This window comes from Vanellus vanellus (genome assembly GCF_965231255.1).
Source record: "Vanellus vanellus genome assembly, chromosome: 5".
Taxonomy (NCBI): Eukaryota; Metazoa; Chordata; class Aves; order Charadriiformes; family Charadriidae; genus Vanellus; species Vanellus vanellus.
This window is the reverse complement of record NC_138910.1, coordinates 2,817,872-2,834,986: the sequence shown is the minus strand read 5'-3', so window position 1 is coordinate 2,834,986 and position 17,115 is coordinate 2,817,872. Positions and strand designations below refer to the sequence as shown.

The following is a 17,115-nucleotide window of genomic DNA, read 5'->3' as shown; positions in this document are numbered from 1 at the left end:
GCGCCACAAGTCCTGTGTGGGTCTCTGCTGCAAGAAAAACATATGGAGCCACAGGTGGGAGGTTACATCCCCACCCCTGGAACATCTTTCCTGACCAAAAAAAAAAAAAAAAACAAACCCCCAAAACCACAACACCAAAAAATCGATTTATTAAATAATAGCTACCACACTTTCAAAGTTGCTTAGGAAATATCTGGGTATTGCAGATCTCTTGGTCAGTCTGGGTGGAAAAAAGCAAAAATACCCAACCCTGTGTGTGCTGGAGGGACGCCAGCGGCTGGGGGAAACTGGCGGCTCCTGCCTGGCTCGGCAGCTATGTCCTCTTGGGGCTTTCCTGTCCCGCTCGGTTTTGACGCAAGTTTTCATCATTTTTAAGGAATTGTAATAATACAAGCTGTGTATTTAACGATGCCTTAGCGTTGTCTGTTGGTGGAGGGCTCCCCGCAGCCTGCGCGCAGGGATTGGGATGCTCCTGAAAGCTGCTGGTTTGGGGAGAGCTTCACAAGTGGTACCGCAGTGGGTATTTGTTTCTGCTTAAATTAGTTCCCTGCGTTCAGGGACATGGGAAAAATGCACTGTGTCGTTTGTCAACAGCGTCACAGAGGGAATAAGACCCTTTGGTGCATGGATGAGGAAAACACAACAGTCACTTTATGATATTAACAGCAGCCAGCTGAAGGTAGAGACAACCTGCAGCTCCTCGCCTTTCCCGAGACATGAAAAATCACATGGGGCTTCTGGTTTGACCAAAAGGTGTATTTTTGAAGGGTGTAAGCCTACGTTGGAGTGTGGGTGTGGGAGACCCATCACTGCTCCCCCAGACATTCCAATGGGTCTACCAGCTACCCTGTTTCCTTTCTTCCCAGTCTAATTGTGCGATTTTCCATTATTCTCTGAAAGAAGCCATTAAGTCCTGTCACAGCGCAGTCTCCAATGACTTTATCAATGTCCTACTGAGGTTTTTGCAAACCAGTTGCCAACTGGTTAAACTGTAAGCGGTCGCAAACCCAACCACCCTTCATCTCGGCTCCCATTTGCAGCTCTCTGGCTGGGAGAGGACTTCTCCGAGCCCTTTTCCCCGGTGGTGCCAGGGATGCCACTGAAGCCGAACCAAAGTAGCCACATGGCTGCCTGCCCCCGCGGGAGGGCAGCCGAAGGTTCATGGGGAGCGTGATGGTTTTGGCGAGGTTGGGTTGCTGGGGGGCAGAGGTGGTGGCGGGGCCTCCTGACACGTCTGCTCTGTTCAGCCCTGTCCTCTGCTATCCCCCAGGTGACGGTTTTCGGCTGCCGCATGAGTACGTCCTTGCTGGGCGATGGCCTCGCAGCCCGCGCCGGCGTGGGTGCTGCTGCTCTGCCTGCTGGCCGGCCGCCTGCCAACTGCCCAGCCCAGGGACTTCACCGTGAAGGACATCATCTACCTCCACCCTTCCAGTAAGCCACCTTTGCGCGGGCTGCAACGCCATGGCGCGGGGGTAAGGACGGGGGTGAAGGTGTGTTAAGGCCACACAAACATCGGGGTTGAGTTGAGAGCTGAGTGAAAATTAAATAAATATCCCCAGTACTCGTGATGTAAAACCAGACTGTTGCTTCCCAAAGGGGTTAGAGGACAGAAAGGGTTACAGGCAGTTGCTGAGTGTGTCAGGGGCTTTTTGTTCACTAGTTTGACCAGCAGGTCAAGGGAGGTGATTCTGCCCCTCTACTCCACTCTTGTGAGACCCCATCTGGAGTACTGCATCCACCTCTGGAGTCCCCAACAAAGGACATGGACCTGTTGGAGCAGGTCCAGAGGAGGGCCACGAGGATGATCCGAGGGCTGGAGCACCTCTCCTATGAGGAGAGGCTGAGAGAGTTGGGGCTGTTCAGCCTAGAGAAGAGAAGGCTCTGGGGGGACCATATTGCGGCCTTCCAGTCCCTAAAGGGGGCCTACAGGAGAGCTGGGGAGGGACTTTTTACTCGGGCATGTAGCGATAGGACGAGGGGGAATGGCTTCAAACTGGAAGAGGGCAGGTTCAGATTGAACATTAGGAAGTTTTTCCCTGTGAGGGTGGTGAGGCACTGGCCCAGGTTGCCCAGAGAGGTTGTTGACGCTCCATCCCTGGAGGTGTTCAAGGCCAGGCTGGAGGTGGCCTTGGGCAACCTGGTCTGGTGGGAGGTGTCCCTGCCTATGGCAGGGGGGTTGGAACTTGATGAACTTCAAGGTCCCTTCCAACCTAAACCATTCCAGGATTCTATGATTCTATGATTTTCTGCTCCTCAGTAATCTCTCTGGCAACGAAACCAACCCTCACAGCCGCATGGTTTGCCCCAGCACATCGATAGCTGCGAGCAGGGGCCGAATGCAACCATTTGCGGCTGTGGCACCAACCCCTCCTGACTTTATTTCAGAAAATCCCTGAAGCGACGCTATACAAAGTTATGCACCTTCAGATCTTTCGTGGACTCTCCTTTCACTAGTCTGTTCGCTTTCTCAGATACAAACTCATTTAATTGTAGAAGAGCGCTGTGTCTGCCATCTGTTGCCAGTGCCAACTCACCGCCTTTCCAAATTTGGCTGAAAAAATTATATTCTGTACAAGCAAGATGAAATTCCTGTTTTATGCCGTAACCCTTACCTGCTAGTGGTGCAGGGTGAACGGGGTGAATTTATTAGTGCTGTTGTGTTGTCCCACCCCAAGCTGTTCCTCGAGGGCAGCACCAGCCCCACCAGAGATGCTCCCAGGTGACTTGCTGGCCCTTACCCAGAGGAGCCCGGGGAAACAAGCAGCAAATGCCTCTTGCTTCACCTCTCCTACCTGGACAGTGTCGTGGCCAAGGGGAGGAGGTGAAGAGGAGGGAGAGGTGAGACCTGGCCCATGAGGCTGTGGAGGTTCAGCTTACTTCACCCCATGGAGATAAATGTGACCTGTTTGGCTTCTGAGAAGGTGGCAGCATCTTGAAGATGTATTGAATGTGCTACGGAAGCCCTGCCAGGAGACCACTTAAGAAGTTACGCTCTTTGTTTGGCGAGATAGATTAGGACGGAGTCTGCTGTTAAAAACTGGAGGTTCAGCAAATTGATTTTTCTTTCCTTTGGGGACATCAGCCCGCCTTCAAAAGCGGTAGCTCATTCCCTCGGTGGGACGGTTTCCAGAAGTATTTTAATCCATCTGATATTTTGTTATCAGCACTGATAAAGTAGCAGTATTGGATGTTGAGCTCTGATATCAAGAGAATAAGCACTCCTTGCTCACATTAACTCCCTTTGAAGTTGGCAGTGGCCACTTTTGCTCAGTAAACACGGCTGAACTGAGTCCTTATTGTATCTGTATGTGCCTTTCCCGCATTGCTACCGGTGATAGGAATTTTACAAATTGGGCCCAACTCGATGAAGTTGACAGGTGAACTTGTAGAAAGGTACATCTAAAGAGAACAAATACAGCTGTGTGCCTCTGAAAAGCATAGTTGGACCAGATTAATTGGCTCATTTTAACTGAATATTGTCTATTCCTTTCAGCCACACCGTATCCGCACGGATTTAAATGTTTCACCTGCGAAAAGGCGGCAGATAATTACGAATGCAACCGATGGGCTCCGGATGTCTATTGTCCAAGAGGTAACCAGCTGCATTTAATTTAAACCCACCTTGCGACAACCGCTCGCTGTCCCCACCGCCGGGACAGCACTGAGCCCCCGTTATTCCTTACACGTACTCGGAGGCTGGTGATTGCTGCTCCTGCTTGTAAGCCTCCTCACCAAGAGAGATGTGTAAGCGATACGAGTAATCCTTTAAGCTTTTCTGTCTCTTTGCAGTGGATGAAGTTTAGGACTTTCATCTACTCCCTGTACTCCTCTAACTCGGCTGGAAATTAAATCAGGCTGACATTTATTTAAGGGTTGTGTTTCTCATACTGGGAACTACGGGACTGGTTCTCGCATTGTTCGCTTCCCTCCCCCAGGGCGAAAGCCCAAGCTTCAGGGCAGCCAGCGCTGCCCTCTTTTTGGCTGGGATTGAGATATTTTCAGTATTTTGGGCTCATAACTCCCATAGAAGTCTGAAGTTGGGAACAGCTCAGAAAGGGCTTTGGGATACAGGCACCCAAACATCGGTGAGACCCTCAGATCTCCTGCGCCCTTACCGCTGCGCTTTTTGAGACGCTCACAAGCACTAAGATTGTCTACAGCCCCTGATCAAAGCCCTGGATGTGGGTTGGATGTGGACTGTGTCCTCACCAGTGTGAGAACCACGTGTGGGCAGGAGGTGGCTGTCATGGCAGCTGGGGCCGTGGGGGCAGAGGGATGCTGCTGGGGCCGTGGGGGCGGAGGGATGCTGCTGGTACCAAGGGGCAGAGGGATGCTGGCAGGGACAAGGGCCAGAGGGATGCTGCTGGGGCCATGGGGCCAGAGGGATGCTGCCAGTGCCGAGGGGCAAAGGGATGCTGCTGGGGCTGTGAGGGGAGAGGGATGCTGCCGGGGCTCACCGCTCCCCTGATGCTTTCTGTAGGCTCAGCAGCGCTTGTGCAGCATCTATCTGGAATGTCTGTGGTCTATTGTGGGACATTACGAGTGCCCATAGACAATATTTATTTTGGAAAGAAAAAGACCATAACCTGCACTGCGGGGATAAAGCAGCTGTGTGTGCACCCTGTGTCAGAGCGTGTTATCTGTCCGAGGATTTATTTGCTTTGAGCTCAAATCAGCCCAACATCAGCAAGGATAAAAGAGATGAGGCTGGCTGGCATCAGATGAGACCAATGTTCGCGGACGCTCCTGTTTTGACAGGAGTAGGTGGTACTTAAATGACTAAGGGCAGTGTTACCCGCAGATCGCTGTGCGAGGAGTGAAGCGTGACTCCGCCATCTGCCTTTAGTAACAACCAGCAACTTGACCAAAAAAGATGTGCCAATCTGGAAAGCGGAGTTAGTACTGAGTGGCTGTTTAAGGGAGGGAGGAACCACACTTTGGTGTGTCTGTGTTCATCCAAACTGGAGCTGCTGGTTACGGTCCGCAGCCCTCCTGCTGCTGGTACGAACACCCCCTGTACACTCGTGAAGTCAGGACGGGGTTTTAGCCACAGGAAGGGGCTAACTGGAAATCTGAGTCTATCTTTCATCTGCAGCACAGAGGACTTCTTATCTCCTTAAACTGGAGGGATCCGATAATGGATTACTGGAGGCATGACTCGTTAGTGCCCAGACTGCCCGACACCGCGTTGCCTTGGGGCTGGAGCACGGCTCTGCCGGTGGCACGGACCCCCAGCCACTCGCTGCCGGCGCGACGGCCACCCGGGAGGAGTAACTGCTGAGTCAGCAGTCAGAGCGTTTCAGAGGGGCAGGGAACTGGGGACAGGGGACAGGGACTGTGGCTTAAATTCTCCATCCTTCTTCTGTTGCAGTGGAAGCAAAGCCGGTAACGTTGTTGCTCCCCACTCCAGAAATCAGCCGTTGCTTCGGGGTGCCTCATTACCGACAGCTTTTGCTGGCATCTCTTAGCTCTGCATCTGCCACGCTTCCACATCCGAACGCTTTTATTAAGCCAGCTTTGTTTCTTTGCTGCTTTGATTTTCAAATGTGGCTTTTGAGTTCGTGTAAGGCAGCTGCAGAAATGCATCCTCAGGTTTGAGGCGTGACTCCAGGCGTGCTCAGGGGGCTGGCGTTATCTGCTCGGGTAATTAATTACCTTCTCTCTGGGTGTCAGAGGGGTACGCTTATGGCATTGCCTCCTTCGCTGCAGTGATCCCAACCCTTGCTGTTTTGCTTGGGCTAAATGGTAGGAGAAAACTAGAAACCTCCATCCTGGTATTATTTTTTTTGTCTTTAAGACAGAATGCTATTAAAATGAAAATATTTTCATTAACTATAAAGTAGGACTTAAAGGGAACCACATTTTGTGTACAAGAAAACTCATTATAACTGAGAGTGAAAACATGAATCACTGTATTGAACAGAGATTAGAAAAAACATTCCCTAGAAGGCAGCCCTCCTGCTGTGCATTAACCTTGTTTTCTGTTATTTATTAGCTTCAGCTCAAGCAGAAACTGTTAGTGATCTAATTTGTATGGAAATACTGCACTCAAAATACTCCCAGTACTCTGTTTTTGGATGGCCTGTGGGCGGGCTGACATCTCAATGATGGCCACCACCACCATGATGTGATGTTCCAGCCACTGCAGGTGGCACCCAAAAACGCTGTTAGAGGCTGCGGTTTGGGAAGCGGACTCTCAAAAGTCAACTTGTGACTCTGGGCCCTTTGAAATACCACACTTGGTGTTTCCCTACCCAGTTGAAAACAGAGGAAAACTTTCTCCTTCTGGAGACACGTACCAGCCTGTCCTGCTTTGAGGTAGCCTTGCTGGGTCTCAGTGTGTGGGACGGGTTGGCTTACACTGAGCCTGGCTGTCTGTCTGCACCACGACTTCTGGTTTTGATAGGTGGTTTCTTCATTCGTGCTCCCTTTAAGGGTATTGGAGGGTGCCCATGAGGTGGACCTCATGGAGAATGTGCGTTTCGGCCGTTGGGTGATGCTGCTGTAGGTCAGCATCACTCCTGGCAGGTCGAGCCTGGGTGATTGGAGATACCTCGTAGCTGAAGCATGTCATGCAGTCTTTGCACGACAGTTCCACCAGAGGAAGGAAAATGCGAAAGAAGAGGTGACGGTGTCACCTGTCACGCCGGGGTCAGTGTAAATCAACAGCCCTGAAAATCCCCCAAATAATCACATAGAGCTACAGCCTCATTTTTAAATGCTTTTGTAATGGCACGTGTTGCTGGACAGCCTGAATATTACACCACGACCAGCCTGGCTCTCAAGTGCCTTTAAAGACACTCTGGAACAGCAAAGTTAAGCAAACATAAATCCGTGCTTTTTTGATACATTATCACCGAGACCCATCCTTACCCTGTGGCTGTAGAGCATGCAGCATGGCTTGGGCACCACCGTGCTTAGAAGCATCAGCTTCTAAGTCTTACTTGAATCATTCTAAAGGTCTCTGTTCTGTTTGGTAAAATTTTCATAGCGTTGGGTCAGCTTGGAGTCCCTCTTCCATCCCTCTGGCCGGCAGCCTCCCTGTCTGCAGAGCAGTTAATGTACTCCACTGTGGTGATGTTCTCCACCTCTGCTTTGTTCTCCTGGGGCTCTCTGGCCCAATTCTTCTCATAGTGCCCGTCGTCATTGCGCTTAGCTTGCTCAGAGAAGAGAGGCAGACCAGAATGCAGTGCAAAAGTTAATATTAATCTGAGTGAGTGGATTTTATTGCTTACGGTGGACTTCGTAGCTGCAGCCCTGCCTTGCAGGAGATGACAGCCATCAGTGATGGCTGTACGAGCAGAGGCATGCTTGGTCCCTCTGCAGGGGAAAATACGTATCTCCAAGATGATTGCACAATATTTTCTAAAAACACACTTGGAAGAAAGAACTCTTAAAAGAGTTATGGGGTGCTGGAAGCTTTTTGTTCCATCTGGGACCTGTCAAGGGTGAGCCATCACGGGAGACACGAAGCAACGCACACGCAGGTCTGCTGGGGAATGGCGCTTCCAGGCGAGGTCCTGGGAGAAGCTAAAAGCCATCGTATGTAGAGGTCTCCCCTCGGGGTAAAACTGCATGAGCTTCACCCCTTGGGGCAGGAGAGCCTGGAAAACCCATGAAAAGCCACGTGGGGCAGCCCCGGCCGGTTTGAAGGAAGACAGCACACCGAGGGTCTCCAGCCTCTGGTGATAAGTTAAGTCTGTTTGCTGTGGATATCGCACTCCAGTTAAGAGCAGTTAAGAGCAGGTCAAAGATATGACAGACGTCTGAGGGGTTTTATTGCCTAATGAATAACATGTTCCATCAGCAATCTGGCTCGGCTGTTGCCAAATGCCTCAAACATGAGAAGTATGTGGGGCTTCGCCCATCGGAGACGAGGGCTGAACAGGAACGTTCACTTTAATTATGCCCCTTTCCCCCCACGCCCCCTGTGAAAGCAACAATTTTATCAATAATAAGGTTGATTAATAAGAAGCAAGGTATAATTTAGAGAAGAAATACATGGTGGCATGTTTCCTGTGTTGAAAATCCAGTGTTTTCATCTTGGGGTGCTCGGAAGGGGAACAGCACCTTCGACTTCCCTCTGATGACTAAAGCATGAAACAAACCCAAATTCCTTTAAGCCTGAGGATAACCACAGCATTTGTCAATCGTTCTGCTTTGAATTTTCCGTGCGTTTCACAAGTGTCACCAAAGGAGTGGCTTAAAAAAGGAGGAGGAGGATGGTGTCCCTTGGGGACGAGGGAGCCCGCAGGAGAAGCACGCAGAAGATGCGATGGGAATCCCAAGGACACTGTCCTTTTCATGGTGCTTTTTCCAAAGACTGGGAAACTGAGAAATGCATAAATCATCCCAACTGTTCTGCTGGTATTTTGGCATTATTTTATAGACGATAAAACTGAGGGACAGAGAGGGTGAAGGATCTTCTCCGGGCTGCGCAGGAGCTGTGGGAGAGCTGGCATTGGAGCGTGAGCAGCGAGGACAGCCCTAGGATATAGGGAAAAGCATCTTCAATGTGTAATGTTTTAGGTAATTCTACGTAATTAATGGTTTTGCATGAAGCTAGGAAAAAAAGTTAAACCTATACAAACAAAGGTTAGCTTCAGACAGAAACAGGTACTGCAAATGTTTTCTCTTTTAAACCATTCTTGTAAAACTAGCGGTGTACAAGATTTTGGGTGTTTATTTGAACCTCCCTCCATAACTCGATTATCCAATGTGCGTGTGTTTTTTGTCTGTAACACAGAGAGACCCACATTAGTTTTTGGGAACAAATCTCCATGTTCCAGAGTGCTTTGAAACCTCAGAGTTGTGCCAGAGCTTGGGGTGGAGGTGTGTGTATTTCATGATATTCATGTATTGTAATAAATACATAAAAATAATCTTTTTTTTTTTTAATCCTAAGATTTGAAAAGAAGTCTAAGACCTCTTTCCTATTTCTTCCTATTTGTTAGACTATCACAAAACTTGAATTGGACAGGTAAACTCATTTTTCTGTCTTTCTAGGTACACGATACTGCTTTAGCCAACACATGATGAAAGTTACTGGAGAGAGCGTATCCGTCACCAAACGCTGTGTACCGTTAGAGGACTGTCTGTCTACGGGATGCACATATGTAAAGCATGAAGAATACAAGGTATAGGATAAAAATTGCCCCCTTTTTTTTTATTTATATGAAAACTGGGCAGAATCCTTTTGGCCTCCGTCAGAAGTCTGACTGGTTCGGTGGGTAAATCAGCATCGTCAAGAATCAAGTTTGCCCTCTTAACGAGCTCCAGCTCATTTCCATTTGTTACGGAAACAAAGGCATAACCTCTCCCAGAACAAAAGAATAATCTCTTTAAATAACTCTCCTGCCAGCGGTGCCAGGGGAGCAAACCTCTCCCTTCTGGCTGAGGAGCGCTTTGCCTGCACGACTGCACCCCCTTTGCTCCCCTCTGTCCTGCAGCGGCTGCTCGCCCATCGTCTCGGGGCTTTCTTAACGAAACGGGTCGGGGGGAAAGCCCCGAAACCGTTGGAGCAAACGATTGATATCTGAATCGAACGGTTATTTATAAAAGAATTTTCTGAAGGTCAATAGTTGACCTTTTTGAACTTCTCCAACAGGTTAAAATGAAAGAGCTTGCTGACCTGCCGGGCCCGCTGCAGCCCCATCTCGGTTTTGCATGTAATTTTATTTTCTCCTGACCTCGGGAGCGTTAGTCCAGGCAGGTCTGGAATGGCTCCAAAGGGGGAGACTCCCCCCCTCTCTGGGCAGCTGTGCCAGTGCTCTGCCGCCCGCACAGGAGAGAAGTCCCTCCTCAGGTTGAGATGGAACTTCCCATGTTCAAGTTTGTGCCCGTTCCCTCTTGTCCTGTCACTGGGCACCACTGCAAAAAGACTGTTCCCATCCCCCAGGCACCCTCCCTTGAAGGATTTATAAGCGTTGATAAGATCCCCCCTCAGTCTTCTCTTCTCCAGACTGAACAGCCCCACGTTCCTCAGCCTTTCCTCATCAGAAAGATGCTCCAGTCCCCTCATCATCTTTGAAGCCCTTTGCTGGACCCTCTCCAGCAGTTCCCTGTCCTTCTTGACCCGGGGAGCCCACAACTGGACACAGTGCTCCAGATGTGCCTCCCCAGGGCAGAGCAGAGGGGGAGGATGACCTCCCTCGCCCTGCTGGCCACACTCTGCTTGATGCCCCCCAGGATGCCATTGGCCTTCTTGGCCACCAGGGCACATCGCTGCCTCATGGGCATCCTGTTGTCCCCCAGAACTCCCAGGTCCCTTTCCACAGAGCTGCTCTCCAGGAGGTCAGCCCCCAACCTGTACTGGTGCAGGGGGTGATTCCTCCCCAGGTGCAGAACCCTACACTTGCCCCTGTTGAACTTCATAAGGTTTCTCTCTGCCCAACTCTCCGGAGTGTCCAGGTCATGCTGAAGACCTGCATACTGTTGCTGGATGGGTGAAATTGTTCTCCAAGTAGATGAATTTAAAAAAAAAAGGGGTGGAGAAAAAAAAAAAAAGGGAAAAGAAATGGGGGGGGGGAATATCAGACTGGCCACTGTGCTCCTTTGCAAATGTCATATTATTTTCCCTCCATCTTTATTCAGCGGTACCGGTATTCTTCAAATAACCAAGTTACAACCTGGTTTCTTCCAGATCTGCACCTCCTGCTGCGAAGGAAGCATCTGCAACCTGCCCCTACCGCGGAACACGACGGACGCCGTCTTTACTACCCTCTCCCCCCTCAACAAAACGCAGAGGCTCCCGCACCCTGCCCTGCTGACGACGGCATGTCTCTGGCTGGGGTTGATGTCGCAGCACTGGGTGACGCTGCCACGCGCGGCGGGTCCAGACAGCTGAGCCGGCTGAGAACATCTGCACGGGTGGTCAGCCTCTCCCTACGCAGCCTGCGCTTCGGAGTTGTCTTTGGAAGGCTGCTTTTCCTCCTTATTTTTTGTTAGTGATGAACTAACGAGCCTGGGATGTAGATGGATTTGAAGGGGGTAAAACCATCATATGGTTTCTTTACTGTTTTCTGAAGAAACTCATGCAAGATGTTCCCAGAATCCATGGCTGAGACTGATGCGTGCGCTTTTCTTAACGCCTGGCTTTTCTCTGTGAAGAGAGAGAAAGAAGCAGCTGCTATTGTCATCACTTACACATAGAATCATAGAATGGTTTAGGTCAGAAGGGACCTTGAAGATCATCGAGGTCCAACCCCCCTGCCATAGGCAGGACATCGAAACGTTCTTGTTATAACTCATCACAGCACTAATGCCGGTGTCTCGTTAACCTGTTTTGAGACCGTAGGGTAAATAATATATAGTCAGTACGTCTTTGCAGTCTCCCCACACCTCCTCCTCTTCCCAGTGAGGGCAGGAGTTTGCAGCAAGGCAGCAGGAGCTGAAAGGGAGGAGCAGCAGCAGCTTGGATCAGGTCAGAGTCGCGCCCACCTGCTTCCTCTGAGGTTGTCCACCAGCAGCGTGAAGAGCAACCCCCATAACAACACACACCGGGATGAGCAGAAAATCACTTTGGTTTATAAACTGAGCCAGAAAAACCCTCTAAAAACTCTGTTCCTGAAGCGTGACAAGATGGGGAGGTGGGTGTGTGGTCCCTGACCCTCTCCTGAGACGAGGAAGGCATATGGAGAACGTCCAGATTGGGATGCTGATGCCTCCTGAGCCAATGGGTTCCTCGCGTTTTGCAGCTTTACGTGTTTTGACATTTTGGCACCTGATCCTATAGTCCAAGAGAGAGAGTTGATCCCAAATAGCTTCTCGTGTTTTATTTAATGCACTCCCACGACGCAGTATGGACTATTGCTCCCTACAGCTGTATTCCGGTGACCTGCGTTGCTTGTTTTGCTCGGAAATCATGTATGCAATATTTATTTTTGTACATTGAGTAGGATCTAAAGTGTTTAAAAGATTCTTGAAACTGATATTGCCAGGGCAAAATGGTTGTTTTGCAAGTGGGTAAGCCTGTAATATATAAATTATCATAAAAATATAGATATATTTAAAATTGTTTGCATCACTCTTGAAAAAGCATCAGCTTTGCTTTGCGAGGTCAGTAATAAAAGCAGGGTGTCCGTGGACATGTTTTAAAGTTAAACCAAGCTTTTTTATAATTTTTGTTTGTTTGTTAAAAACAAAACAAAACACACTATAGTCATAAATTGTTCTTTTGCGAGTTAATTTTTGGCTACTCGTGCTCCAAGGTAACTTGTGCTTTATCAAGTTACGCCGTGCTTATGCTCTGAAGTGCTTTTCAGGTGCGTTACACAGCCAAAGGCAGATGAAGGAAGCCCATGCTGGGACCCGAACGCTTTGTAAACCCCTCCGGTGCTTTGAGAGGGCTCCCGGAGGGTCCCAGCAAGCCCTCGTCCGGCAGCATCCGCGTCGGGTACCACTAAGAGCTGGAAAACTGCAGACCTGAGCACGCAAGGGGCTGTCTTGAGTTTTGCAGCCTTTGGAGTGACCTCTGCCCACGCTCCGGGGAGTTTTATTGGCGGGAAAGGAGGAGGATGGAGAGAAACGCTCACTCAGAGTTTGGGTTTGGGTGGTTTCTCTGGGGAAGGAAAGCGCGCTGGAAGCCTCGCCGTGCTTTGCTGAGTGATGGTTTTTTAACGCGTATACATACTTCATTGTGAAAACTGAACTTCAACCACTCTTTCTTTCCTTCTTTTCAACTTTTTATATCAAACTAAGATTCTTGAGGAAAGGCAAGGTGACCTCACTCGCAAACCTTGCGTTTTGATGTCCTTTCAGCTCTCCTGTGACTTGCTCACGGATCGCTAGGATTAAGAGGGTAGTTGCAATCGGTTATTATATGCAAGTTAGATCTATCTCTGGAGTCCCCGAAAAAATTCAACCCGGTGGTCTTTCTAAAGCCTCTCCCACCCCTCTGCACCCTCACTTGAGCAGAGCTGTGGGAGGTATTTGCTCTGTATGGGTTGGGGGACGATGAGGTGGAGGGGGTTACAATTTCTCCAGCAGCAATTTAAATATTTATTTTATTCTTATCCTGTGAAAGGGAAGAGTTTAAGTCTGGAAGGACCTTGCTCAGTGGTTCAGCTGCTTTCTTGGGGTGGTGGGGTTAAACAGGTTTTCTGCAATGGCCGAGCGTTTCGCATCGCTGTTGTGTAGGAGCAGGGCCAGATCCAGGACACACACTTTGAGAACCTGTTTTGGAAAGCCAGTGCGATGTGGAAGCATGGGAAATCTGGGATTGCTCAGGAACATCTTGCTTATCTCTTCAATCGAGGTGGGCTCGAAGCTTGGGCCATCTTGCACGTGGCCAGTGTAGCACCTCTGGGGGAGCTCCCCACCATCTCAGGGCTCACACGCTGATGGTGGCAGCACAGCTGGAGGTTTTAAGGATTTATATTTTTACTTCGGGCCTTGCTGTTAAACGTGCATTTAGGAGTCGGTCAATAAGATACCTAACCAGCAGCAAGAAGCAGATGTTACCTCCTGGCCTGAGCTGGCTGCCTTGGTCAACAGCTCACCGTCAGGTTTCTGCCTGCATCTTCTGGCTTCTCTGTTTGTCACCTCCCTCTATTTTCCATATATTTTGCAATTCCATTGCTATTTAACGAGCCTAACCTGTGGTACGGTAACTCTGAGCTACATATGTATAACCATGTGGGCTGAGCTGCAGGAATGACCGGATTTCTTCATAAACTTTGGACTTTCAGGACCACTACCACCCTGTGAAAGTTGTGGTACCTGCAGTGAGAAGACATGGGCTCTCGTGCTGGCTTGGCTCATCCGGGGCACTAACAGACAGGACCTTCATCCTGTGTTTAGGTGCACCTCAGACAGACCAGAGACTTTTTTGGGCACCCGGTAGTGCACTCTACTCACAAAGACTGGGATGCCACTGATCATATTTAGTTATCGGCATTGTTGACCAGCCCGTTACTTCTACTCCCTTTGCAGTCACCAGAGGAAACAGTTGTAGCTCTGAGGAGAAGGATCTGGGGGTCCCGGTAGACAGTAAATTATCCATGAGCCAGCAATGTGCCCTTGTTGCCAAAAAGGCCAATGGAATCCTGGGCTGCATAGGGAAGAGTGTGGCCAGTAGGTCAAAGGAGGTCATTCTCCCCCTCTACTCTGCACTGGTGAGGCCACAACTGGAATACTGTGTCCAGTTTTGGGCTCCCCAGTTCAAGAGGGACAGGGAACTGCTGGAGCGAGTCCAGCAAAGGGCAACTAAGATGATGAAGGGCTTGGAGCACCTCCCTTATGAGGAAAGGCTGAGAGAGCTGGGACTCTTTAGCCTGGAGAAGAGAAGGCTGAGGGGAGACCTTATTATGGCGTACAAGTATCTCAAGGGTGGGCTGAAGGAGGATGGAGCCAGGCTCTTTTCAATGGTTCCCAGTGACAGGACGAGGGGCAATGGGCACAAGTTAGAACACAGGAAGTTCCGTTCAAATACACGGAAACACTTCTTTACGGTGAGGGTGACAGAGCACTGGCACAGGCTGCCCAGGGAGGTTGTGGAGTCCCCTTCTCTGGAGGTTTTCAAGACCCGCCTGGATGCAGTTCCGAGGGATGTGCTCTGGGCAATCCTGCTGTGGCAGGGGAGTGGGGCTGGGTGATCTCTAGAGGTCCCTTACAACTCTGAAAACTCCGTGATTCCGTATTTCAGGGGCAGATTCATTTTAGGCTAAGGTGGATGGTTAAATTGTGCTAATTGTGGATGTGCCCAGAAAAAGCAGCTTGGAAATGAATACTACATCCCACGTGCCTATTCCGAGACCAGTGCTTTGCAGATACCTGAGCTGGAGCTGCTCCTAAGCCCATGACCAGCTTTGCTCTGCCCACGACGTCGCTGCAGATGGTGAAAGCCCCAAATCTTGTGCTGTGCCAGTCCCTCTCCCCCACCGCCGTGCCACAGTTGTGCCCTTCAAAAGGGACCCGAGCCTTGTCCAACTGAGCTGCCGCCTCCGGCTGTGGCAGGAGGATTATGGACATTGAGCCTGAAAGAGCAAATGACGGTGACTGGAGAGCGAGTGGGGAACCCGCAGAGCATCCTCCCCGTGCCAGCAGGTCCCTGCGCCTGCGCTGCCTGCGGAGCTGTCGGGGGTTTTTAAAAGCACAGAAATGCTGCGCTGCACCGTATTTATATACATATGTGATATTCCTTTTAAATGTCTAATTATTTTTTTTTAACTATTGTAAATGCTGTACATTTGTATAAATAAATGTTTTAAATATTCAGATGATGTGAGGTGCCTGGTAACAATGTACGACTGCCATCACCGTCCCTGCTCTTTGGTCCGGTGCCACCCCCTGCGTGGGGACACTGCTGTCTGCTTCCCTGTCCCCTTTTCCTTCTTTCTCAGGTGTCCTACTAGGGGGAAAAAAAAATAATTAAAAAAAAGCGCTGTATTTAGAGCATTTTGGTTTAACTCCCACTGTTGCTAATGAATCTTTCCCATGGTTTCCTTCTGTTGAGCTCCCATGGTTATTTGTTGCAAAGGGTTTTATAGTGGGCATTTAAATAAAATAAACCTGAGGAGGTTCCTCTTTAGTGGGTGACACCCAGATCTTCCTTTCCCTCGCCTGCTCTGGGAAAGCTTTATGTTTTCCATGACTGTGCTGCCGCACTAACTTAGTCCCAGTGCGTTCTGGAGATTTTAACGCAGCCATTTCTAATTTCCGCTCCTGAAACCAACACCTACTTGGATGTGAACCACTTCATTTAGCTAATGAAAGGTTTTGGGCAAAGTTATTTATAGGTGACCAAGGTATAACTCAACATTAAAAAAAAAAAAAAAGAAAAGTTATAAAGAGATACGTAAGTTAGACATAGAAAAGAATATAGCTGCAGTAGGGGATATTTCCTCATGGTACATTTACAGGAGTGAATTTACTTGTTTTTCCTGAGTTCTGATAAAGGCCTCTGTCTCAGTGACCGCTTCATCTGTGGGAAAGGCTGAGCCGAGGCTCTCCTGGCCCCGGGAGGTGAAGATACAGCAAAGGCAAGAAATAATAAATTGATGTTTGCAAGGGTATAATAACTGGAAAACTGTGTTGATGGGGAGTACACTGTGCAATTAATGCTACGTGCCTAATGAGTCAGGAGGAGCCTTTGGGGGGGGGTAGCATCAAGACGTCAACAGTTCTCTCTTAGTCATGAAGACATTTGGTGGTACCTTAAATGGGAGGTTCATTAGCAGTTTGCAAAACAGTCACGTGAACTTCCTAGTAGGATGTTATTGTCTTTTTCGGATGGAGAATAATGGTATTGGTGAACCCCACAGCAGCACTTCACCAGAAAAGGCCCCCAAAGGCTCTCTTGGAGCCCCTGGTGCCGAAGGGTCCGGTCCCAGACCCAGGATTCGCTGGTGGCACTGGTGGCTTTGCCTGGCAGCCACCAAAGATGGGCAGGGGAGCTGGAGGCTGCCCGCCGCGTTCCTGCGCTGCCCCAATTCCCACCTCTTTACGTTGAATAAATGCAATTCCCAGTAGCAGCGTTAACTACAGCACATCGACTTACAGCTCCTGAACTTCCTCCCCCCCCTCCCCAAGTCCTAAGATAAGTTTCTCTCTGGAGGTTCAGTGTTTGGTGCACCTTTGGCTTACAAACATGCCTTGAGGGGAGAGACTTTGTTATCCCATTTCCAGCGGTGCCTCTGGAAGCACCAGTCCCTGCTCAGGGCCGGGGATGGGATAACCCCCGGGGCACGCAGCCCTGCAGCACTTCTCGAGCTCATTGCTTGAATTACTGATTTTCGGCATTACAGCGCCGTGAGCAGAGGGCAGATGTCAGCTAACAAAGGCTTTGCTTTCATTCCCGTAAAGCGGTTGAATTAATTGTCAGTAAAGACAATGGAACTTGATTATAGCTCTTTTCCTCGCCTTAAACAAGGCTAGATGCAGCCTTCGCCTGCTTTCGTGGGCAAACCACCGTGCAGCCCGGCATAGCGTTGGGTTCCTCATGCAAAACCCACCTGGCTCCTCTGCCCTGCAGCACCCAAAGCACGGCTGAACCTCCTGTTTGCAGTAGCTGTAATCACCAATGTGTTTTGTTTTTTTTTTTTTTTGAGACCCCCAGGAACTTCTTCTCCATTGCCAGCCAAAATCCAGCACAGTCCCCCCACTAAAAAACCCCCG

General features: G+C 49.6%; 1 protein-coding gene across 1 annotated transcript; it reads left to right on the top strand.

The window, feature by feature from the left end:
* Window positions 1–1,313: 1,313 nt before the first annotated feature.
* On the top strand, window positions 1,314–11,088 carry LYPD6 (LY6/PLAUR domain containing 6; the record flags this gene model as incomplete). The annotated part of the gene is made up of 4 exons (XM_082484394.1): window positions 1,314–1,431; window positions 3,494–3,592; window positions 9,007–9,137; window positions 10,643–11,088. The coding sequence occupies 4 exons, from the start codon at window positions 1,314–1,316 to the stop codon at window positions 10,844–10,846; spliced, it is 552 nt and encodes a 183-aa protein (XP_082340520.1). The 3' UTR covers window positions 10,847–11,088.
* Between the last annotated feature and the right edge of the window lie 6,027 nt (window positions 11,089–17,115).